Source organism: Sciurus vulgaris (genome assembly GCF_902686455.1).
Source record: "Sciurus vulgaris genome assembly, chromosome: 8".
In the NCBI taxonomy this organism is placed as follows: domain Eukaryota; kingdom Metazoa; phylum Chordata; class Mammalia; order Rodentia; family Sciuridae; genus Sciurus; species Sciurus vulgaris.
The window spans coordinates 138479536-138504254 of NC_136468.1; the positions used below are offsets into that span (position 1 = coordinate 138479536).

General features: G+C 41.8%; 1 protein-coding gene across 10 annotated transcripts in view; it reads left to right on the forward strand.

Annotated features, from left to right (window-relative positions):
* Nucleotides 1-24719, forward strand: part of CIT (citron rho-interacting serine/threonine kinase) — a 156460-nt gene that overhangs the window by 27068 nt on the left and 104673 nt on the right. For all 10 annotated transcript variants that reach the window (XM_079151227.1, XM_079151230.1, XM_079151232.1 and 7 more), the window contains exons 6-9: nucleotides 5572-5714; nucleotides 7229-7322; nucleotides 13081-13284; nucleotides 15006-15159. In XM_079151227.1, coding sequence (XP_079007353.1) covers nucleotides 5572-5714; nucleotides 7229-7322; nucleotides 13081-13284; nucleotides 15006-15159 — 595 coding nt within the window. The remainder of the gene's footprint in view (nucleotides 1-5571; nucleotides 5715-7228; nucleotides 7323-13080; nucleotides 13285-15005; nucleotides 15160-24719) is intronic.

The window sequence follows — 24719 nt, forward strand, 5'->3', positions numbered from 1 at the left end:
AATGCTTAATAAGGGCTTTTTAAATAGATGGCTCAATCAGACTGGGATTCATATTTTCCGAGATAAAAGGCCTTCTTTCTTTTTTTCTGGGTCTCCTAGCCCTTCATGAAGAATAATATAGGGTCTCTGCCAGTGGCCACTCTGCTTAAAGAATGCCTTCCTTCCTCCCACATGCCAAAGATCAGGACCTTTGAAAGAGTGGACATCGAAGCCATTGGTATCATCACATTTTTTTTCATGTCACTTTCAGTCATGCCAAATGTATAAACATTTCAAGGTGACACTGCTAGGACACCTCTTAGCCACCCTAGAGCAGCATCTCTCATGATGCCTATGCGAATTGTATTAGAGTCCTTGTCTTAGTCTGTTTTCTGGTGCTATAGCAAAATATCTGAGACTGGGAAAATGATAAAGAATACAGACTTACCTGGCTAATGGTTCTGGAGGATGAGAAGTCCAAGAAGATGACTCTGGTACCTGCTTGGCCTCTAGGCAGGGCCTTCTTGCTGCATTATCACATGGGGGAGTGCATCACATGGCAAGAGAGAGCAAGCATGTGAACCTGGGTTTCTCTTCCTCTTCTCATAATGCCACTATTGCCGTCACAGGCGCTGCACCCTCATAACTTTATCAGACCCTAATTACTCCCCAAAGGTCTCACCTCAAAATACAATCAAGATAGGAGTGTAGGGCTGGGGTTGTGTCTCAGTGGTAGAGTGCTTGCCTAGCATGCGTGATGTACTGGGTTTGATTTTCAGCACTACATATAAATAAAAAAATAAAGTTCCATCAATAGATATAGATATAGATACAGCTATATAGATGTAGCTATAGATACAGATATAGATAGGAGTTTAGGGTTAAGTTTCCAACATATGAACCTTTGGAAGACACATTCAACCATAGCAGTACTAAAGAACTATTAAATATTCATTCCCCCCACATGCATACATGTGCATGCAAGCATGCCTCTGCACACAGGCATGCATGTGGGCTTGCATTTGTCCCTCACTTTAAATTCAATGCAGTGGTTGGAAATTGCCATTTCAGTACTTGGGTTATAGATGGAAACACCAACAGAGAAGCATCCGCTCCTTCCAAACCGAACACATGTAAGATTTGCCCTTTAATTAGCATCTGCAGCTGCTGCCATCAGAAGGGTCTGTCTCTGTTGGCCTGAAAGTCTTTGCTTTAAAAGAGCAAGTCCATTATAGCTCCAAGCCAGGCTCATCTGTCAGCTGCTGTGCTTTCTCAGCCGTCAGCAGGGTTGCCACGTTGTTTAGGGCTGTTTCACTGGAGGGCTCTTCCCCCTTTCTGTCTGCCTGCTTTTGATTACTGTCCTTGGTGATCACCATTCAGGTGACCTACAGCTGCTCATTGTGTGCAGGAGACATCTCCAGTCCTTGCAAGGATGGAAGCTCATTGCTTCAGTGCTGATGGACTGGTTATTTTCCAGCCCTTTGTTGTCAGTGATCTTGTCTTGATATTCAGGTAGTCACTGAAAAAGTACGCACAGCAGACGTGATGGCTATATTAAAGCCAACGTCCGTTCAAGGGCATCTCTCCTCTGCTGTAGAACCTTTTAATCCAGTTTGAGTAAGAAGCCACACTGGTTCCACAGCCTCTTCAGCAGCGGGTACCACTGTAGTGCTGGACTAAGCTACAGCGAAATCACCCTAGGAGCTCCTTAAATATGCAGGTTCCTAGACTCCACCCGTGGACTTGATCCGTGAAAGTCTGGAGCCAGTCAGTCTCTGGAATCCATGTTTTTAACAACTCCCTCAATGGCTGGGATGGGAGGGAGATGTACTTAACTCTTTTTGCACATTGATGATGATGAATATTATCCAAAATTCTTTTCCATTAGGATGCCTGTCATGAAGGCAGGGATTTTTGTCTTATTCACTGCTGTATTCCTGATATCTAGAACAGTAAGTAGCAAATAGTAGGCACACAGATATTTATTTAGATGAATATATCTTTTTTTTTTTTTTTTCCAGTACTAGATTGAATGCAGGGGTGCTTTATCACTGAATGTCATCCTCAGCCCTTTTTATTTTGAGACAGGGTCTTACTAATTTGTCCAGCCTGTCTTTGAACTTGATTATCCCACCTCAGCTGCCCGCCCAAGTTACTGGGTTTACAGGTGTGTACCACTGCATCCGGCAATTTGTCTTATTTTTAAAAAGTGCTTCTCTGGTGATTCTGATGGGCAGGCAGGCCTGGGAAACTGTGTTTTAGAGAACTTACAGTCTTCATGAATTAGAATCCACATTTTTTGAGGGAGATCAGCACCTCACTGGGCATCTCTGAGTCATAAAAGTTCAGGAAAGAGTCACATTTTTGGACAAAACCACATTTATGGAGACTCTGGCACAACCCGGATGATAATTTTGACTTAATTAGTTCATAGCACTATGCTGACACGGTCTTCAGTTCACAGTTAGTTGTCTGATATGAAGACTTCAAGACTCTGAGTTTGTGACTTTCAGTGATGCTTTTGGAGCCTTTTGATTTGGTGCCATAGTGTTTCTGAAAGTCTCCACGTCTGGTTCTTTGTTATAGTTTTAAGCCCAATAGACACAAGATTGATTAAGCTTTGGATTTGTACAACTGTCTTGCTATGAACTCCATGTATTTAGAATGAGCAATTATGCCCCATACTGTAGTTTTGGAATATGAATAACATCTTGGGATAGCCAAATTTACCCAGTAAATGACGTTACTCTAACGGTGCACAGTTGAATTTTTAATATTGTAATCTGGAATGTGTTGGAGGGGTCAAGTTTATCTGATGAGGACCCTGTCTATTTAAATATTCATCTTTTAGAATGTCTATTTCGGCCCCACATAGTGGAGGATGCTGAGTTTTGTTGGTTGTTTTCTCATTAATCCAGGACTTTTGAAGAGATGGAAAGTTGTTTGACCCATAGAAGAGATTAATGTAGTTTGGTAGGGAGTCTTCTGAATAGGAGCAAAGAATACATGCCTCTTTCCCTTTTAAAGAGATGCTTCTTATTTTCTGAACTATTCTGCTGGTCGTAACAAATCAAATCTTTGGGAGTAGACACTAAGTACCAAGTAGTGATCAGTTTGAGAGCTCTTGGAAGTTGCCAGCGGCTGCTATATAATTGACTTTCTGAGCCTTAAACTTAAAAGTGGTTCTGTTTTTTTGCATCTTTAATGGAACCATAGGAAATGTACAACTGCAGCATGTCATCATAAATATGCATTGTTCTTATTTTAAGTCATTTGAGTTCTGAAAGTCTGAGTACTTCTGTTATTATCTGTGAATTTTTTTTATGTTTAAGACCTTTTTAATGGCAACTCGTATTTAAAACAGACGTAAAAATTAGCATTCACCCACATACCTAGGGCCTGTGGAGAACCAGGTTGGTATGAGTGGGTGAGCTAGAGGGAACCAGGTGGCTTCTGTGGGTTCTAGGGCTGGGCCCCACATCTTACATCTGCTGTGAATCTGGGGAAGCACAGTATGTGTGTTAGGTTCTGCCCCTGAAGTGCCAGCCTTGTTAGTTCACAGATGAATTGTTTTAGGTAATCACAGTGTTAATGGAATCGTACTCTTCTACTGTAAGTGTCCAGAGCCTGACTGAGTGTCTGCTGAATGTAAGAAGCTGTGTGAATGCGGTAGATTGCCAGGTTACAAGGAGCCCTCCGGAGGACGTGTAAGTCCCTGGCTTCCCCAGGGAGATCTGGTGCTGGGCAGACTTTCTGGAGACTTTACTTAATCTGCCTGGGGCATTTAGGGATCTGTGCAAATATTCCATGTTAGACTTTCTAGAACTTTCTTCTAATTCTTAACTAAAGGCATGCAAGAGTCTGGGGGGATAATAGTGAGAATTCACATCCTCAAATTGGTTTCCAGAATACAGTGTTTGGTATATTTAGTGTTTTTCAAAAGAAGTCTATTTGAATCTTCTTACCTTCTTTTGGGAAAGATTGAATATAACTTAAAAGACATCTGTAGAATGGTCAATAAAATTCGAATCAGAGCAAAGGACAGGAGAACTCCGTGAGGGTTAACCTGGTTGCAGCAGTGGTCAAAATGGGTCCCGTCTTCTCTGCAGCCAGGGAAGGACCAGGCAGTTCAGGGAGGGGAAGAACAGGGATTGAACGGTAGCTGACGCCATGCTGGTGCCAGCCACTGCGCAGGACCTCCAAGGACCTTGTCTTGTTTAATCTGAGTGTAATATTGCAAGGGGATTGGTCTTATCTGAATTAAACAGGGAACAAAACTGAAAGGCAGCAAGGTGAAGTTACCAGGTGGCGTCTGAAGCCACCTGATTGACTGGCCCTAAGGCCGTGTGTGGCTTCAGGCTTCAGGAATGCCACAGCTGGTCGCCCTCAGAAGGAGGAAGGGTTTCAGTTCCTTGGGATAAAAGAAAAAAAAAAATTGTTTTTAACTGATCAAACATTTACCTGAGGCTTTATATTCTTATTCCAGATTTTTCCTATATCTACCAATAAATCTGATATTTTTTTCTCATAAAAAAGAGGTTATATTTATCCCACACAGGATATCACTTTATATTATCATGGCAGCTTTCCATGGTAGTATGAATAGATGGAATCCATTTGTTCTTAATATCTGTATCATATCCCGTCGTTTCCATATATCATAATGTAGCTGTTCTCTTATGGATAGATATTTGGAAGATTTCCAGGTTTCTTTCTTTTTTTCCCCTGTTACACACAGTGCTGCAATGAGTCTACTTATTTATCTACCTATCTGCAAACTATCATAAGTATCTATAAAATAAATTATAAAAAGTGGAATTATGGGGCTGGGATTGTGGCTTGGTGGTGGAGTTCTTGCCTCGTATGTGTGAGGCATTGGGTTCAATCCTCAGCACCACATTCAAAAAAAATGAATAAAGGTATCATGTCCGTCTACAACTAAAAATAGTTTTTAAAAAAGTGGAATTACTAGGTCAAAGGGGGATATATTCACACTTAAATTTTTTTTTTTTTTTTTTTTTTTTGGTGCTGGGGATCAAACCCAGAGCCTTGTGCTTACAAGGCAAGCACTCTATTGACTGAGCTATCTCCCCAGCCCTCATAGTTAAATTTTTAATAGAGACCATCAGTTGCATTCTACACTGTCTGTAAAAGGAAAAGATAGTGTCACATTTGTTGCACGCCTGCTATGTTCTGCTGGGTGCTGAGGCAAATGCAAAAAGGAGGCAAGAGAGTTTGTTGCCCTCCAGGAATATCCATCTACAGTGTGCACGAATCCTAGGGAATGGGGTATTAACTTGGGTGGGTGGATGGGGAGTGGGTGGAATTAATTCAACTTTTCAGGCTTTGCCTTGCAAACATTGTGCATGGTGCCTGGGACTAGTCTTCCATTATACCAGTTCTCTTGGGTAATGGATGTAATTTCTGCAGGGCAGGGACCCCATCCTATGTCTTACACTGTGTCTCACACATCTTCTTTGCTTTGTGGAGACACTGTAATTATAACATGTCAGGTGGTATTCGAAGATCTAATTGAGGCATTCCCTCTTTTTGGGGTGTGTGAAAAATTAATAACTTTGGTATTGTATACAGGTCATGGAATATCAGCCTGGAGGGGATTTGCTGTCACTTTTGAATAGATATGAGGACCAGTTAGATGAAAATATGATTCAGTTTTACCTAGCTGAACTGATTTTGGCTGTTCACAGTGTTCATCAGATGGGATATGTACACCGGTAAGTGAGATTCCTTAATCGCATCCTGAGAATTTATCTGTATCCTGGAAGGGTTACTGCTTGGAAATGAGCGGATGAATGATTTCAGGATCAAAATAATGCTGCATCCAGTTTTTAGACAATCTTACCTGTGACTGGTTGAAAGAAATGGCAAACATTTCAGCTCATGCATCCAACAGTGAAATAGATCTAGAGTTGTAATATTCTCGAGTTTACTAGTACCTTCTGTTACTAGTTAATAGGTATAGCTGAGAAGATCAGGAGCCCTTGCTTGGGCTCTTTGGGTTGTGTGGTAGATGGATGAAATTTGATTTGCAGAAGGACCCAGGGCACCACGGGGAAATGGAAGGTCACAGAGGTGTACTTTGTGTCTGTCAGCTTTCCCTTTCCACTGTGCCAGGCACTCGAGATGATCAGCTTGTGAGGGCCTCACAGTTTGGGAGGTTTCAGCCCATGACGTATTTTCTCTGTCACTCTGGGCTTGTGGTGAGGCCGTACACCACGGCAAAAGCGCATGATGGAGCAAAACCACCTACTCACCAGCAGGAAGCAAAAACAGAGAGAGGAGGAGACCAGGGTCTGACAGTCCTCTTGGAGGGCAAGCCCCCAATGATCTGAAGACCTCCCGCTAGGATTGTTTTAGTCAGCTTCTTTCACTACTGTGACCAGAAGACCTGACAAGAACTTTTCCTTTTTAGAGAAGGAAAAGTTTATTTTGATGGTCATAGTTTCAGAGGCTTCAGTCTGTAGGTGGGCAACTCCATTGCTCTGGGCCTGAAGTAAGGCAGAACATCATGGTGGAGTGTGGCAGAGGAAGGTAGCTTAGAACATGGCACCAGGAAGCACAGAGAGACCTCTGTTTACCAGGGACAAAATATAAACACCAGAGGCACACTCCCAGTGATCCACATTGCCTCCAGCTACACCCTACCTACCTGCAGTTACCACCCAGTTAATCCATTCAAGTGGATTAACATACTGATTAGGTTAAGGCTCTTATAACCCAATCATTTCACCTCTGAGCATTCTTGCATTGCCTCACACATGAGCTTTTGGGAGACACCTCATATCTAAACCTGAACAAGGATCCACCTCCTAAAGATTCTGCCACTTTCCAAGAGCACCACACCTGGGACTGTCTTTAACACTTGGTCCTTCGGGGTTCACTGAAGATCCAAACCATAGCACACTTTTAACTGCGTCTGTTAGTAGTTCACAAAGGTGCTCCACAAAATCCTCAGTCGATATGTGTTTCTTCTTGTCTTCACTCATCTACTGTTTCTATGTCTGAGGATGTTGTGGGAATATAATGAAAGACCAGTAATCATAAAAGCTGGATGAAAGACTCAGCTTTTCCACTGGCTAGTCTCATGACCTTGATTAAATTCTTTAGCGTCTTTTGACCTTGGTTTTTGCCCTATACTAAGATATTTGCTTGAATTGAGATCCTGAGTTAGCAAATGCTTGCTGCTTGTCAAGCACAGTGCTAATTCAGAGTCCTGATTTTCTTACAGGGACATCAAGCCAGAGAACGTTCTTATTGACAGAACAGGACACATCAAGTTGGTGGATTTTGGATCAGCTGCTAAAATGAATTCAAATAAAATGGTAATAATGGAATAAAATAGCATAATAGAGGTTATACCAGAAAGCATTCCTTGGTCTTCATAAATTTGGGAAATAATGGGATCCAGTGATGAGCAACATTTTGGAGCCTTCATCTGCCAGCGTATGACTCCTTGAGGGCTGGGGTGGGAATGGGAACATGGAATTATTCCCAGACCATAGCACCCTTTTAGGTATAATACCTGTTAATACCTTCGGAAACATTTTTGGGAATGTTCTTATACTTTGGTTAAAAAGAAAGGAAAATGTTTATTTTGTTTTTGCCTTCATTTTTCTTGCCTCTCAGAAACTGTCTTCTGTTATAGGTCTTTTTTACTCAAAAATAGTTTGATGAAATGTAACCTTCTTTTTCTCAAATCCTCCATTTCCTATGCAACAAAACGAGAGCATTTGAATTAAATATCCTTAAGTGTCAAGAACCAGTGCTCAAAATGTCATTTTTAAGTCTTGGACCTTTGGTAAATTAAACTGCATTCCACATGCTAATTAGGAGGGCAGGAGTGGAGCTATTGAGATCAAGAGTAAGAATGCTTCAGGAAAAAGATGACAAAGTTAGAAGAAAATAGAGTTAAAAAATCCTCTAAGAAAGTTGGTTCTTACTAAAATGTGAATTTTGAGGTCAGCTTGCAAAAAGAATGGTCTAAGAGAAAATCGACTTAGGTTTTAAGATTAATTTCACAACTGAGCTACTTGGTGACCTAGACAAATCCTTAGGAACTTGGCCTTTATTCTTTTCTCTAGAAAATACTGTTTCTAGTTAAAATGCACAAATTAAGAGGTTAGAGAAGCTGCTCTTCGAAATGCCCCCAGGTCTGAGTTAAGTCCTTTATATAAGTGAAAATATGTAAAATTGCCCGAAAATTCCTTGGAGGAAAGGCAGGTGTTACTAGGTTGATACTAGGTAGAGGTTGAGAGTTGGATTAACTCGTTGTACTTCAGCATCTGCCTGTGTGTTCTGAAGACCCGAGACCTGCTGAAGATAATTTACTTAATATTTGGGCCCTTGAAAAACAGCCTTCAAATGCTGTCCAGAGTCAGGATTTCTCAACCTCAGCATTATTATTTTTTTCAGGTTACGTTCTTATAATCTGTTCACTTAATCATCACAGCAAGAATCAGATTATAAACTCAAAGCATTTTATGCTTTAAAAATGATGTAGAGGGGCTGGAATGTAGCTCAGTGATAGAGCATATAGGTGGCATTGGTGAGGCCCTGGGTTTAAGCCCCAGTCCCTTGCAAGAAAAATTAGGTTATAACTCAGAAACAGGCACAAAAACTTAGTCAAATTTAATGGAATAAGACACAAGAAAAAAAAGTAAATAACACAAAACTGCCTTTTAAGATTAAAAAACTTTGACATTACGTGAGTGGCATTAATAAACTCGTGCATTAGAGCTAGGCTTGATGTCACATGCTTGTAACCCCAGCTGCTCAGGAGGTTGAAGCAGGAAGATCGCAAGTTCAAGGTCAACCTTGGCAACTCAGAAAGACCCTATCTCAAAAATCCAAAACCCAGAAACTGGTGCTTTTGAGAATAAATTGCATTATAGTACATAGTCTTGACAGTATAACCTCAACTCTGTTGCCTTTTTGGTCTGGATAATTCTTTATTGTGGGGAGCTGTCCTGTGTGTTTTAGGATAGTTAGCTGTATTCCTCTACCCAGTAGGTCCCAATAGTACCCACCCTGGCAATTAGGACAACCACAAATGTCTCCAGGCTTTGTCGGATGTCCCTGGGGGGAGGGGAAGCAAACCACCCTGAGTTGAGAGTGTCTACAGTAGATTGAGACGCCTCAGGAAGCTCGTTAATTAGAGCTGGCGAGTGTGCTTGCCATAGAAAACCTACTCAGGAAACTGGATTAAAATCCACAGTCATTGCTTCGTAAATAGGAATTAAGAGTAAGAGTCCACCTCCACGTCTAGAGGAACTCTTTTCAGAGTGCTTGGTGGCGAGACAAGTTCCTCTTCAGGTTTGTATCTTGCGGTGCTGCCAACGTCCTTTTCCAGTTCCTCTAATTATAGCAGCCTTCACTGCAGGCCCGAGCCTCCTGGAGGCTCTCAGGTTTATTTGCAGCTCGAGGCTCACTCTCTGATTATCTTGGTCAAGGAGTTACAGCACTGGGTAGACACACTTGAGAATATTGTACCTCTTTTCTACCTGTGCTTTTTGGATCAGAATATGAGAAACAAGGAATTTTTAGCATTGTTTTAAATGGAAATGCCATTTTATTATAGAAGTGCAGTAATTTGCAATCCAGATCATGTCAAGTGTGGATATAGAATTAGTAAATTTTAAAAAAAAATATTTTTGATTAACGTTGGAAGGTTAAGTATGTGTTTCCTTTGAAGAGAATGTTTTATAGGCCTAAAGTAGGTTAGACATATTTTCTGTATTCAAAATATACTATAAAAATATATCCACATTTATTGAAATTACTGTTTTACCCAAAAGTCAATCAGTTCTTTTCCCTGCCTCTCCCAAACTTTATCTTTGTATTTTAGATATTTGTGAATCTTAGATAACATTGAATTTTTCTACCATCTGTTGTTTTTATCTTGTTTCTTATTCAGAAGCATTTTGTGTTTTACATTGGAGTATTTTATGTTAGCCAGTAGGAACAGAGGCCTAGTGACCACAGACCTGCTGTGTGTCTTGGGTCACCCACTTCACCTTAGGAGAATCTGACAGAACGGCAAACCTCTCCCAGTATCAACCTGCTATTCTGCTTTCTTGAAAGGAGTTGTAAGGAGATTCTAAGTTAAGCACATTGTAGCATTGTTAAGTGATAAGGAGCCCCTTTTAGCAGTTGGAAGCCCATAGGTGCTATCCCTGTTTAGATTTTCGCAGGAGGGAAAAGATGTAATTTTCTTTTGCATAAGAGGAACAACATAGTGAGAATTCTGTTTCCCCCTGCTTCTGCAGGTGTGTGTTTATGCCCTGGGCATCTAGATGGGGAGACTTAGGTTTAAACAGTTTTTTGTGTGAGCATTTTATGAAAAGGGATTGGGATGTTTTTCTTACTTCCTCATTTGCTTTTGGTATAAGAGTCTGCTAAGTTAATCCTTTTCTTTTTCCCTCCTACCTTTTCTTTCTTTTCCTATTTTCCCAAATATGGCAGACTCTTTTGTCCCCTGTCATTTTATTACTGTCTCCCGCTGAGCTGGTTTATTTTTGCTGCCAATATAGTAAAAAATAACCAAATTTATTGGAGCCTTGTGGAATAGTGTACTGCAGGCAGGTGGGACTCTAGATGCATGTTCACTTTTTTAACATCTCACCCCACTTAGCTGTCTGAATTGCCACCAGAGGAGAGTGAAAGCATACTGCAAAATCCTCATCAGGATATGTGAGTTTATGAACATGTTAACCAGGTTTAAGGTGCTTGGAGGTCAGTGACTAACGGAAACTTGGTCTTTTTAATGGCAAGTAAACACTATGTGAAATTGTATAGAGAACAAACCAGTTGGTATTTTTCCTGTTGTTGCTTTCTAAATTAGTAATGAAATTTAGAAAATTGTTGGACATGAATATATTTAGTCACATATCTATGATGGGGTAAGAATTGGGGAGTTATTTGACTCTCCGTCTAATCATCAGTTTGAAAATAAGGCATTGACAGTTTATGCTTTTTGGCCGGGCCACCCTAATACATGGCCCAGCCAAATTCAACTCTCTGAATGTGAGTGAGCGACTCTACCCTGTCAGTTGCAAACAAGGAAAGCAATATTCTGGAGCAGCCTATGTGGAAATAAAATAAAATCCAGTAGGGCAAATAGTGCTTATTTGATAATTGTGTAGTTCCGGTCCTGCAAGGTAATTAGGCATTTAATCAACAGTATAGTGACATCATCATTATTTAACTAAACCAAGATGTTAGAGTTTTTCTTCTCTTGTTAAAGAATATCTATTGCTAGTGCCAAGATCCTGTTGTTTATGTGGTTTTTGCCAAGATCTTATAGTTCAATCCTAACCCTGTACTGAGCTCATAGGACAGAAGTCTTGGCTTAGACTTCCCAGCATCAAGGTTTCCCCTTGACCTTAGCTACTCTCATTTCTCATGCTTCAGTCCTGCTGTGGTTCTGTCTAGACCACATATTGGCCCCTTCACTCACACTTCTGTCCTTCAACACAGGCCTGCTTGCAGTTTTTTGGGTGATAAGACTGTCCAGCTTTCCTGAGTGGGTGCTAGTAGGAGAAATCCTGTTGCCCAAAGCAGTGGGTGATTAGTGTCAGGAATGGAAAGAACCGACAGCACTGACCTTTTTGTGTGTGTGTGTGTGGTGTTGGGAATGGAACCTGGGGCCCTGGGCATGATAGACAAAGTGCTCTGCCCCTGAGCCACATCCCTAACCCAAAAACCTACATCAGAGTGTGGGCCCGAGGAAAGGGATAAGAAAGGGGGACTGGGAGAATCCTAGGAATGATTTATCTATTCCTGTATTACACACATACTGTGTGTGTAGAATAAGAGAGGAGATGGGAGAATTCCACGAAATCTTGTTTCCTGTAATGAAAGGATCTTGGTCAGAGGAGTGGACAAGCTTTGTCCAGCTTCATCACTGGTGAAAGGAGGCCTCTCAGTATCTCCTAAATATTCTCTTTTCTCTCAATACCCAATTAAATCACAGCAAAGCAAATTTACTTTCTCGATATGAAGTCCAGCTTTACAGGTATGTGGCCATACCCCCAATCTCTGGGCTTCCTCAGGGGTGCTTCACATCCTTTCACATCCTTCAACTGCTGACCCCAGAGAAGCCCGTTTGCCACGTGGGATTATAGGACAACTGGTTAACACAGTTTTTGTCTAGAGTCAGGGCCTTCCTGTTTTGATGGGGAGGGAGGTTAGACAGGTGATCCTCAGACTTCACATTTCATGGCTCATTAAAACTTCAAAACAATTGTGAAGACCAGACAGGCTGCCATGTACTGGGCCCCTCACTGAGGGGTCTGGAATGAGGGGAAGAAGACCTAATTCTTTCATCAGCATCATTTCAAGAAACAAAGCACATTTAAACACTAAAACATCCAGAAGGACAAATTCTCAGGGATAAAAGGACAGTGCTTAAAATGGAATACGTTTAGCTTCATGAAAACACCTCCTACGTTGTCCTAATAATGCCTTGCCAAGGTCAGGTGCTGCGGCACCATTGGATTGGAGACCCCTGGGTTTTAAACAGTGGGGAGGGATCACAGGAAGAGTGAGGTGAGGAAAATGAACTCATTAGCATCCAGCGCTGGGTGGAAGGTATTAGTCATGTCACGCCCTGCGGGCAGGCTACTGTGGGAATGTGGATTCCAAAATCCGTTTTCCAGTTTATTTGAACTTGAGATCTAACATGCATTTGCGATATTGTATTCCTGGTTTGCTGCCAGTTTTTTAGTGATGGTTAAACTGATCTTCGATTGATCGTTAGGCTTTATAATCATTTTGCTGTTTTCTTAAGTAAAAGAAGTTCTAGCATATCAGTAACTTGTATCAGGAAATACCTCCATTGCTGCCGTGTGCCCAACTGCCACTTGTACAACCAAAGGGTGAACATCATCGACACATCTTGCCCCCCTTACCTTTGGGTTGGATCGTGTGCTTTTGAAAAAGAAAATTAGTAAACATTTGGACTTCCTGATAGTGTGCCACTTGACAAAAGTGGCAGATCTGCTTATGTCTGATATGACTGTTGGCAGTCTACTTGAAGATAATTGAAAGTTTGCTGAATTCAGCTTATTAATGGGATTCTAGGTGAACGCCAAACTCCCGATTGGGACCCCAGATTACATGGCTCCTGAAGTGCTGACCGTAATGAACGGCGACGGAAAAGGCATCTGCAGCCTAGACTGTGACTGGTGGTCGGTGGGAGTCATTGCTTATGAAATGGTTTACGGGAGAACCCCATTCACAGAGGGAACCTCAGCCAGAACCTTCAATAACATCATGAATTTCCAGGTAAAGGGTCATTAGATTTCGAAGTTACATTGAAAAATGCCATTTAAAAATTGTGTGAATGGAATGTTATGTGTAAACCAGCATGGCACTCACTTTGTGCCAAAAGCTGTCCTAACACTTTATTAATTATAGTTCATAGATCTCAGCTGCCAGTAATTGTAAGACTATGTCATTATTTTTTGTATCACTAGGAAAGAAAAACTGCTGCCAATTAATCTTTGTTTTTTTTTTTTTTTTTTGACACTGGAGATTGAACTCAGGGGCACTCAACCACTGAGCCACATCCCCAGTCCTGTTTTGTATTTTATTTAGAGACAGAGTCTCACTCACTGAGTTGCTTGGTGCCTTGAGTTTTACTGAGACTGGTTTTGAACTTGTAATCCTCCTGTCTCAGCCTCCAGAGCCTTTGGGATTATAGGCATGTCCCACCATGCCTGGCTAATCTTTGATATTTTTATTGATCGTAAAATACATCTTGATTTCACTGTTGTTAAATGTGCATAAATATGAATCTTAGAATTGATGAAATAGTTTATTAGCTTAATTCATCTTCAGACAACACTGTAAGGTAGGTATCATTATTATGATTATTTTTATTTACAGGTGAGGAAACCAAATCACAGATTAAGTAACTTGCCCAAGTAACACAGGCAGTCTGAAGACTCTGGAGCCTATGCTTTTGATTTTATGCTGTGCTGCTTCTGAGTATTATCAAATATGGTAGTAAAATCGAATAAGGAAATGAATTAGAATTATATTTTATATTAATATATGCATATAAAGTAAAATTAAAACTATTTTCTTGGCTGGGAGGGTAGCTCAGGGGTAGAGCACTTGCCTAGCGTGGGAGAGGCACTAGGTTCTGTCCCCAGTACTACTAAAAAGCCAAAACAAGCAAAGGAACACCAGTTTTCTAACAACTAATTTTCACTATATTAAGCTTATTCTTAAGGATATGATAAATATGTATTTTTCAGTCTGAACCAGAAGGAAAAGAGAGAACTCATTTTTAAGGTTCTCGTATCTCATTCAATTTTCATCTTCCTGGAATGGTTAATACATATTTTTAATATACATACATTGTTCTTCTTGAGTCTCCTCTTGAGCTGACGTTTCCCCTCAGATGACTCTTGGGGCTGAGTTATTTCCTTCCTTTCAGTTCACTCGCTCATTGAATAATGCAATCACGAGCGAACTGCAGCAGCTACCGCCAGGCGCCGGGTTCACAGTGATGAGCCAGGAGGCCCCCAGTGCCCTTTCTCATCATCACTCAGAACCTGCGACACCTTGTGTCAGGGCAGAAGCAGAGGACAGAGGGAGCCTGTGGGAAGGAGCACCAGGGTAGGAAAGGGAGCTGGGGGCTGGTGGGCGGGGAGGGAGTTCTAGGCCGGGAGAACAGTGTGAGGTGTGCAGGGAACTTTAAATAGCTCATCATTGTTGGACAGCAAAGAGAGACGCAAAGCATGCAGGATGAGATGGAGGGGGGAGCAGAGGTCAAGCCGTGGAGGAGACTGAGCCCCTACAAAGGAGCCGGGCCTATTGATGTGAACAGGCCACTTATTTTGGGAACATGCCTTTGGTCCAAAGTTAAGAGGACATAAAACTTTCTTTAAAAAAAAAAAAAAAAAGGGAAAGGAACTTGTGTAAATGAGAAATACTCTTTGGGATGTGAGAAATTGAATCGTTGCTAAGGAAATTAATTATTGTATTTTTTGGAACAGCGGTTTTTGAAGTTTCCAGATGACCCCAAAGTTAGCAGTGGATTCCTTGATCTCATTCAAAGTTTGTTGTGTGGCCAAAAAGAGAGGTTGAAGTTTGAGGGCCTCTGTTGCCATCCTTTCTTCTCTAAAATTGACTGGAATGACATTCGAAACTGTAAGTACAGCACGTTCCTTAAATTTGGGTGTTGGGATTGAGAAATATGTATGAGCAACCTGAAATTACTCTGGTCCAAAGAAGCTGGGGTAAATGGCATAAATAAAGGCCTTAGTTACGTGTAGGAAGAGAAAAGGGCTGTTGACATAGCTGTCAGTAATAATTCTGCTTTAGCATTATTTGCGTACAACTGGGTCATTTATCAAACTTCATGTTTTTGTGGTCTTTAGTATCTCACGGTAAGTCAGAGGTGGAGATTGATGGGGCTCGAAGCTTGTCTCCTGACTTGACCGTTTCTTCCCAGAGGAAACATGGATCTAGTTGTTTCATTCGCAGATTAGGAAGAGGACACTGAGGTCAGGCAGTGTGCCTGGGCCTGCGGTGAGGCACCGTTCCCTGCTGTGTTCCTTTGTTTCCCTCTCTGATATTTCTCTGTTCACGTGCATGTAAAATCTGTAATGGATATGTATGGTGGATTCATTCACACCTCACTGTAGTCAGCGAGTGCACATGGAATTGATTAATTATTAACAAAAATCTGATTTATCGACAACAAAACCAAAGAGCTTGTTTTTTTTCTTTAACAAATTGGTGATTTTTTTTAAAGACAATTCCTTAGATATGTTGATTGAATGTGATTTAATGACCCAGTGACCCAGTGATCAGTGTGGATTAGAGCTGAGGGGAAAGTTGGCCTGTTTGAGTGTGTTTTATTTTTGGTAAGGAGGGGAGGTGGAACTTGTTTTTTGGTATCAAAACCAGGCTTCTAATTGGAGCCATGTTGTAACTGCAGGTTGAGCTTCCCTAATCCAAAAGTTCAAAATGCTTTCAAAATTTGAAACCTTTTATGCACAGACATGATGCCACAGGTGGAACATTCCACATCTGACCTCATGAGGGGTTGCTGTCCAAACACTGGCATACTAAAGACATTGCATACAATTACTGTCAGCCTACGTATGTATATGTGTATAAAGAGCATATGAAATATAAATGAATTTTGTGCTTAGAATTGGGTTCCATTCCCAAGATATCTCATTATGTACATTCAGATTTTCCAAAATCTGAAAAAATCTGAAATCTAAAACACTTCTGATCCCAGGCATTTCCAATGAGGGATATTCAACTTGTATAACCTCTTGTGCATTTGACTCTGACACAAGAGTGGTTAAGATCCAGAATTGTCCAGTTGAAGGCTATTTTGATGGTTTTCCTAACCTCCTGCCAAAATATTTCACTAGGGAGCATTTCCATAAATATTTTTTTGGCAAACCTTTTCTTCTGGGTCATAGTCAGCTTCTGTTGCTGTGACAAAATACCTGAGAAAATCAAACTAAAAGGAGGAAAAGTTTGTTTTGGCTCATGATTTCAGAGGTTCCAGTCCATGGTCACTTGGCTCTGTTGCTTTGAGCCTGTGGTGGCACAGTACATCATAGCAGGAGCACATGTTAGAGGAAGTCTGTCCCTTGGGTCACAGTGTCCTGTGAAGGGTACCCCCCAATGACCTAACCAAGCCCTGTCTAAGAAAGGTTTCACAGGTTAACAGTCAAGCTTTGGAGATGTGTTCTTTTCCTTTGGGGTACATTTAAGATCCAACCCGTGTCATTTTGGTCTCCACACTGTTTTCATTTTTTCTAATCTTTAGACAATACCCACACCAAACAGCCAAAGTTGTGGCTTTTTAATTGGTAATATGTTTTCAGCATTCTTCCTTTTATGCTTTTAGAAAGATTTGATAGAATTTTTAGGTGCTGTTCATGTACTTAATCCTTCTTTGTCTTGCCTTTTTAATCTCTTATCTTCTTGAATAAGCAATTAATTTTTATGCACAAATGTGCTGATTATGCCTAACTACATGTCTCCACTTAAGTAAATCAGCGAATGGTGATTAATTATCTGAGTACCTTCATTCTTTGTTTTGGTAAACCTTGATGTTGTTTTGGTATTAGAGTTTTCCCTTGGTATCTGAAAAGGACTGGCTCTAGCACCCCTCAGGCATAGCAAAATCTGAGGATGCTCAAGTCTATTTATATAAAACAGAACTTTATTTGCATATGACCTATGTGCATCCTTCTGTATACTTTAATCATCTCTAGATGACTTATAATGCCTGATGTGATTTAATGCTATGTAAATAATTGTCATACTCTATTGCTCAGGGAATAATAACAAGGAAAAAAGTCCGTATGTGTTCAGGGCAGATGCACGTTTTTTGGAGTATTTTCAATCCTCTCTTGGTTTAATCTGAAGATGTAGAATCTGTGGCCATTCAGGGCTAAAGGTGTTAGAATTCCTAGATTGTGTTCTAGTCTCTTCCTTCTAGCCTGCCTGCAGAGTTTACAAGTGTAACTGTTTTTCTACAAATTGTACGGAGCCTGTGGAGGAGACATGTCATTGTCAAATGTGGTTCTTGCTGCCCATCTATTTTTTTTTTTTTGGTGCTGGGAGTTAAACCCAGGGCCTTAGCGTGAGCTGAGCACACGCTCTAGCCCTGAGTCACGCCCCAGCCCAGTGTTCCTGAGAGGCTGTGGTTATATCTGGGGTGAGGCAGCTGCGTGATGAGCCCCTGTAGACTTAGTCACATTCACACACATCTAGGATTCACCGTGCCTTTCATGGCTAGCTGCTTAATTTTTCTCCATCCTAATAAATATCCACTTAGTCTTTAGGTTTTCCTTATCCTTAACCCATGTCCCCCCACCCTAATTTGTATCAGGGAATTCTCCTCCCCCACTAAATCTTGCATCTTAAAAACTTCGGTGGTTTTTATTGGCTGCCAACTCCTAGTGTGGTGGCTCTGAAGACTCAAAATACATTTGCTTTAAATTTTTTAAAAATTTTGGGGGCTGGGGAGATAGCTCAGTTGGTAGAGTGCTTGCCTTGCAAGCACAAGGCCCTGGGTTCAATCCCCAGCACTGCAAAAAAAAAAAAAAAAAAAAAAAAAAAAAATTTGGAATATTAGTTTTATAGAAAAGTCAAAGGATACTACAAGAGTCCCAGCCCCACTCAGTTGTCCCTAATGGGAACCACTCACATAACAGTTTGACATTTGTCAAAACTAAGATTAATATTTTTGTATTACTGTTAACTAAATTTCAGACTTTATTTAGATTTCACAAGTTTTCCAAATCATGTCCCTTTGCTGTTGCAGGGAATCAGTCCAGGGTACCATATTGCAATTAGGTTGTTTAGATTGAAGGGACTAATTCTGGCTTAGATGCCTTGTGCGGGCTCAGCCAGGGGCTGGGAACTTCACGCCCACTGAGGTTCTGTAGTGCCTTTTCCTTGTGGTCTGTGGCATTTCCGACTCTGCCGAGAGGCATGGTATGAATTTCATTGTCTCCTAGCAGATTTTCTCGTTTGCTCTGGCTGTTTGCAATCAGTGCAGGGATTTGTGATTGAGAACATTGTTGAACTCCATGCTCTTTGAGCCATTTGCTAACTAGGTAACTCTAAGGTAAATCATGCCTTTGTCCAGTTCTCTTTTTCATAAAAACATGTGGAATGACTTTCATCAACCAGAACACTTGAAATCATCAAGTTTCCTAAGTTCATGGTTGCTGCTTCAATGCCTTCTGGTTCCAGGCTGTTGAACATTTCTGCTTTCCACAACACGAGATTGTCCCTTGATGAAAGCAACATTAGCCTCTCTGCTGTTTCTCCCCTAATTCTTCTTTTTCTTGTTGTAACCAATGAAAGGAAATACTGCTTAACACAGCAGGTAATAATCTTTTGAAACTCATTATCTCAAGAGGTGGTCCTGGCAGGATATATAAATGCAATTTAAGAAGGGTCTGGACAGATATATGAATGACTGAACTGGGCGTGGCTACCGAGAGAAACTAGGACGTGACTAGCATCTGTGCCCTCCTGTGTCCTGCTGTGGGCAGCACCATGTGAACCAGGGATCCAACCCAGTTGAGGGACACTGAATCTCCCAGCAAGTGAGAAGCCCCAAGATGCGTTGTGGCCACCCCGTGGGTCTCCAGGTGCCCATCACTCTGGTGTTTTGTTCCCAGCCTCACACAAGGCTGTGTTTTTGTGGCTTATAGTCACTATTATGTCAAGGCTACTCTCCACCTTTCGGTGGGGGGTTTCTTAAGCCTACCAGCTGCCCCAGGCTGTGCCACTTCAGTGATGCTTCCAACGCATCTGCTTGATTTTCCTGGGCTTCCCGAAAGCAGGATCCAATCAGAGCTCCTCTTTCATGCCTCTGGGGTTACACCTACCTTATTTGGTGTATCACACCTGCTTCTGTCAATGGAAGGTTTTGCTTCCTGGTGTTCTTTTTTTCACATCTTTTGAACCCCTCCACCTGCAAGGCAGAGTGATGTCGATGGGACCAGCACACCTGCACCTTTCTTCCAAGACCACCACGTCTCAACAGAGAGAAGGGCCTCATGCGGGGGTGATTACGGGTGATTTCCTCCGACTGACAGCGCACGCTCTAGAAAACTGTGTTGTCAGTTACTCCTGACCCAGGCCTTTTCTCTTGAGTTGTCCTCCTTTTACTATTTTCAGAGAGATATAGTTCCTGCCAAATTATCCTGATTTTTCAGGTCCTTTGTATTCATCAGTGCGAGTACATGGTGATCCCGTGCTAATGACACACTGAGTTGTTCCCCTTCCAAATAGGTGTCCTTTTTGTTATTGTGGCTCATTATTCACTGCCTGTGTCTGAATGGCTGTAGTGAAACCTCAAATGCATATCTTGTGACTGCTTGATGAACCTGAGTCGTGAGGGCCTTTGGCTTAGAGGAGAGGCATGCCATGCCTATCTAGCCCCGGGTGTCATTCTTGAAAATTTTTGTGTGCAAAAATAAGCATCATGTAACTTGTGTTTTTTAATGCTAGTCCTTTAGCATGATAGGAAATAATGTTGAGGGAGCATCTATTCTATATCAGTCATGTGGTATTCAAGTATATCACACAGTATTGCTTCGGAAAAATTCTGTTGAAAGTAAGAATTTTATACCCACTTATAGATGTGGATACTGTGAAAACTTGTTCCAAGTCATATAGCAAGTAAGTGGGTCTGGATTCGGGTCAGGGTTTGTGGTTCAAAACCTGTGCTCTTAGCCAGGCCTAGTGACACACACCTGCAATCCCAGCTACCTGGGTGGCTGAAGCAAGAGGATTGCAAGTTCCAGGCTAGTCTGGGCAACTTAGGGAGACACTGTTTTCAAAAGAAAAGAAAAGAAAAGGCTGGGGTGTAGCTCAGTGCTCGTCTAGCATGCATGAGGCCCTGGGTTCAATCCCCAGTACAAACAGATGGATTGTGTCCTTTCCACAGAACCCTGTGAGCCTTGGCATTGTTATTAGTAATAATGTTTTGATGGTGGCAAGTAGTAAACCATGTCACAATAGAGAGTAGATAACTTCCGGGTCTATTTAAGAACATTTGGAATTGCACTAGCTTTTGAATCTGCAGGATTCATCCTGGTATTTGAGCATCTACAGTGAGCTAAATGCCATGTTAGGTGTGGGGTTCTACTGATAAGCAAGCGTGGACATGGCACTGCTTCATAGAGCTTACAGTCTAAGTTCCTAACTGGCCCTTTGCTTGAATAGAGCTATGGTCTTGTTAAATTGCTCTACCTCAAAGTGACAGGAGATTTCATGCTTTGTAGTTTCCCTGCTGGGTAACTGAACCGCATATGCTTGATTTTAAACATAGACCATAGACTGTGACCTGTGACCCCAGGTCCCTTCTCCACATATAGCATCCTGCTAACTTTTACCCATGTTGGATTGGTGGGCTGTTTCTAAAGTCAGGACTTATAGTCTCAGAAGGAATGGAGGAGACTGAGGATTTATCTTGTTTTCTATTATTTAGAACAGGGTCTCTCACCTTGGGCACTGTTGACATTTGGGGCAAGATAATTCTTTGTCATGGGGGTGGTTGTGTGAATTGCAGGATGCTCAGCAGCATCCCTGCCCTTTATCCACAGATGTCTGTAGCATCTTCCTCTGCAGTTGTGACAACCAAGTATGTCTCCAGACATTGCCCAATGTCCCTTGGGGAGCACAATAGACCCCAGTTGGTAACCATTGATTTAGAAGAACTGACTGGGTTGTTATCAGCAGAGATAACATTCTAGTAATCTTAATCCCTGCAGACTGCCCTGCTAACAAACAGCAGAAGTGTTATCTGGGGTCAGTAGGACCTTCCTACTCAGAGTGTGGTCCATGGACCAGCAGAATCAGCATCACCTGGGAACTTGTTAGAGGTGCAGAGACCCAGTCCTGCTAAGTCAGAAGCTGCATTTTAATAAGATCCCCAGGTAATCCTGTACACATTAGCATTTATAGAACCTCACATGAAGAGAAAAATTGTATCTGTCGGCCTTGGAGTTTCTGGCTTATCATTGTCTTCCTCATTTTGTCTTCTGGGCTCAGGGTGGGAGGAGGCTGCTTTTTGGATAAGGACTCCCATGGGTAGATGGAACTGCTTAGAACTGTTGTATTTTGTACTCTGTATTGAGGAATTTAAAGCTTTCTTCTTAGACTTTATATCCTTCATATCCTTAAATTTCCTGGTTTAACCTGCTCTGTCTTCTGATAGGAAAAAGACATTTCATACCTCCTGCACCCTCTCTTTACTATTGTATCATTCACTTTTAATTAAGGATGGGTTAAGTGGTCTTCATGAACATTCACTTCTATTGCCGTGCCATATATTGAGTACCTGCTATGTGCCAAAGTCTGCAAAGCATATTATTACCCTATCTAGTCCTCATCCTCCAGTGAGGTAGGTTTTATAATCAGTACGTATGAGTATGTATGAGGACCCTGAAGCCTGATGAGATGAGCCCCTGAGGGAAGCTCATGGAGCCAGTGGCTGGCAATGGTAGGAGTTGAACTCAGGTCTCCCTGACTTCAGGTTCTCTTTGCTTTTGTTTTTTGAAAAAGCAATACAGTCCATGGTAAAAAAATTAAGTGGTTCAGAAAGTTATACAGTGAAAAATGTCTCCCACCCTGTGCCCCAAAGTGAACTCTTACTGTTGGGTTTTGTATAGCTTTCCTAAATACTCTGTGTTAATATAAGTACCAGCACAGACTATACTCTATTCTCTCTCTCTTTTTTTTTTTTTTTTTTTTTAATTGGGCATTTAACCCAGGGTCACTTTACCACTGAGCTATATCCCAGTGCATTTTATTTTTTATTTTGAGATGGGGTCTCACTTAGTTGCTTAGGAGTCTTACTAAGTTGCTGAGGTTGGCCTCGAACTTGGAATCCTCCTGCCTCTGCCTTCCAAGCTGCTGGGATTACAGGTGTGCACCACTATGCCCGGCCAGACTGTACTCTTAGCAGCAACACTCTAACACTGCTTTCCAAGATTATAGGAGTTTTTATTGGCAGCTTATTTCCCTCCATCATTAAAAAACAAAATGGAGGAAGAGTCTTTATAAGACTATACCACATTTACCCTTTGGGTTTGCCACTCTGCTGTTGATTTCTGATGAGTAGCACCCTTCCTCCCAGTGAAAACCCCTTATGGTTTTAACATTCATATTCTGCTTGTTTATTTTAGCATCCTGCCTATAGAAGAGCATTATCTCAGTGACTTGTATATTTTGTATGTATGTTCATTTATTTGTTTGGGCCTTTTAAAGGTCAGCTCGTTTGGGGGTTCCCATCATTTGAGCAGGTATTCAGCCATGTTTCCTTTTCTAAGCTAGTTTGGAGAGGACGAAAGTGGATGTCCTTTTGGGGTGTGGTTCACCCTGAAGCACGTCTCCCTGGCAGGGCAGGAGGAAGTAAGGAAGAGGAGCCGAGGCGGTTTGGGGCATCCTCGTGGAGGAGGAAGAGGGTAGAAAGAGGGAGTGCTACAGTAGAATGGCAGAAATCTGACACCAGGGGCATGTGGGCACCACCTGCTAGAACATAAAACAGGCATAATGAAGATATGTAGTCAGTAGCTCTTATGGTCTCTTATGGGGATATGCAGGAGAATATTTATGTGTCTCTTGGGTGCTGTTCTCTTTTTAGAGGTTAAGTTACTAAGAGGAGGAAATAGGCTAAAAAGAGCTAAATGTTATGAATTAGGATTATAGGATTTTCCCCTCTAGACTGAATTTACAGACTACATCTAGAGATGTAGAAATATGTAATAGTCCACTTTAGTCCAAGAAAAATTGAGAAAGCTTTTTCTAGAAATGATTGCAACATTAAGAAGTTACACATAAACAAACAGAAATCTGGGTGAAGGAAGTATCAGGGTAAGGTAAATAAAGTCAGGGTGAAAAGTAAGAGCAAAAGTGTTTCTGTTAAGTTGCCTGAGGTAGAATGGTTTGAGACTCCCAGTCTCCTGGTGGCCAAAGCAGAAAGGAGAATATGACCAGTTCCAAAGGGCCTTCGTCTACAATGATTTGTTCAGTAAAAACCCAATTTTCTGGATACTGAGCTTTGGGAATGTCACATTGGGTTCCCCTAAATGAGCCCCCTGTGATGTAGTGGACCACATCCTTCCAATACGTGTCCTGGTAAGTTCCATATGGCTGCTTTTCATAGTGCCTCTCAGCAGAATCCAGGGTGCCATGCCAAATTCCAGTTGGGTAAATCATTTCCAGTTGGATAAAGTAATGTCTTTCCTGGTAGAAGATAAGAAATGGGGAATAGGTTTGTTAGAGAGCTCATAAATTGGACTTTGCCACCCTTATATTCTCACTTGCTGAAAAACCTATCACAAACAAGCAAAAATAGAAATGATTTGGCCAAAAATTCAAAATCATATTAAACATCTGGGACTCTATTCAGCAGCCAGCTTCCTAATCAATTCTATGAAGTATGGTGATTGCATTTACACTCATTTTCCGAGGGTGAAGGTTGGATTGAACTAAAGGAGATAGTTGGCGGGAGTCACAAGAGATGAAAGCATAAAGACAGAGTAGGAGGCCCAGGTGGTTCATGACTGAGGGTTTGGAAATGATTTCCAGTGTCTCACTTCAGAGGAAATAAATATGGCCAACTCTGTTCATCCCTGTGGGTAGAACATTCATCTTCAGCACTGGCAGTTTGGGGTCTAAGACCACCCTTCCTGTCCTTCAAATTCTGACTTGTAAAGGACACAAGCAAAGAACTTGTAGCTGGAGAGGGGCCAAAATATCCACTGTGTTCTTGGAAAGGCAAGTTTCCAATAATCTGCAATGGAGGTCTCTGGTAAATTCCCCAACCTAACGACCTTGGGATGGTGGGCCTTCTCTCCTGGACAGGGAGGACTTGCCACAGGGGCTGCTGGCGATGAGGAGGATGGTAGCAGTCACTCAGCTGAACACCTGCCAAGTGGGGATGTAGGCCCAGAGAGAGGGAGTGCTAAGCCTGGGCTCTAACTTGTGAGGCATGTGAGTCCTCCTGCTCATAAAGCATGGCCCAGTAACATCCAACTCTGACAGGCCCCAAGGGCTCCTCCTTCCATGTGCAAGGAGGGAGTGAAAGGTGAGCCTGAACGTGCTTATCCCACACTTCCACCTACCGGATAAGACTGAGTGGAAGCTCCTTAGGCCTGGAAAGGATTGGGGATAAAGTAACACGGGTACACACCTGTGAAGCCTTCACC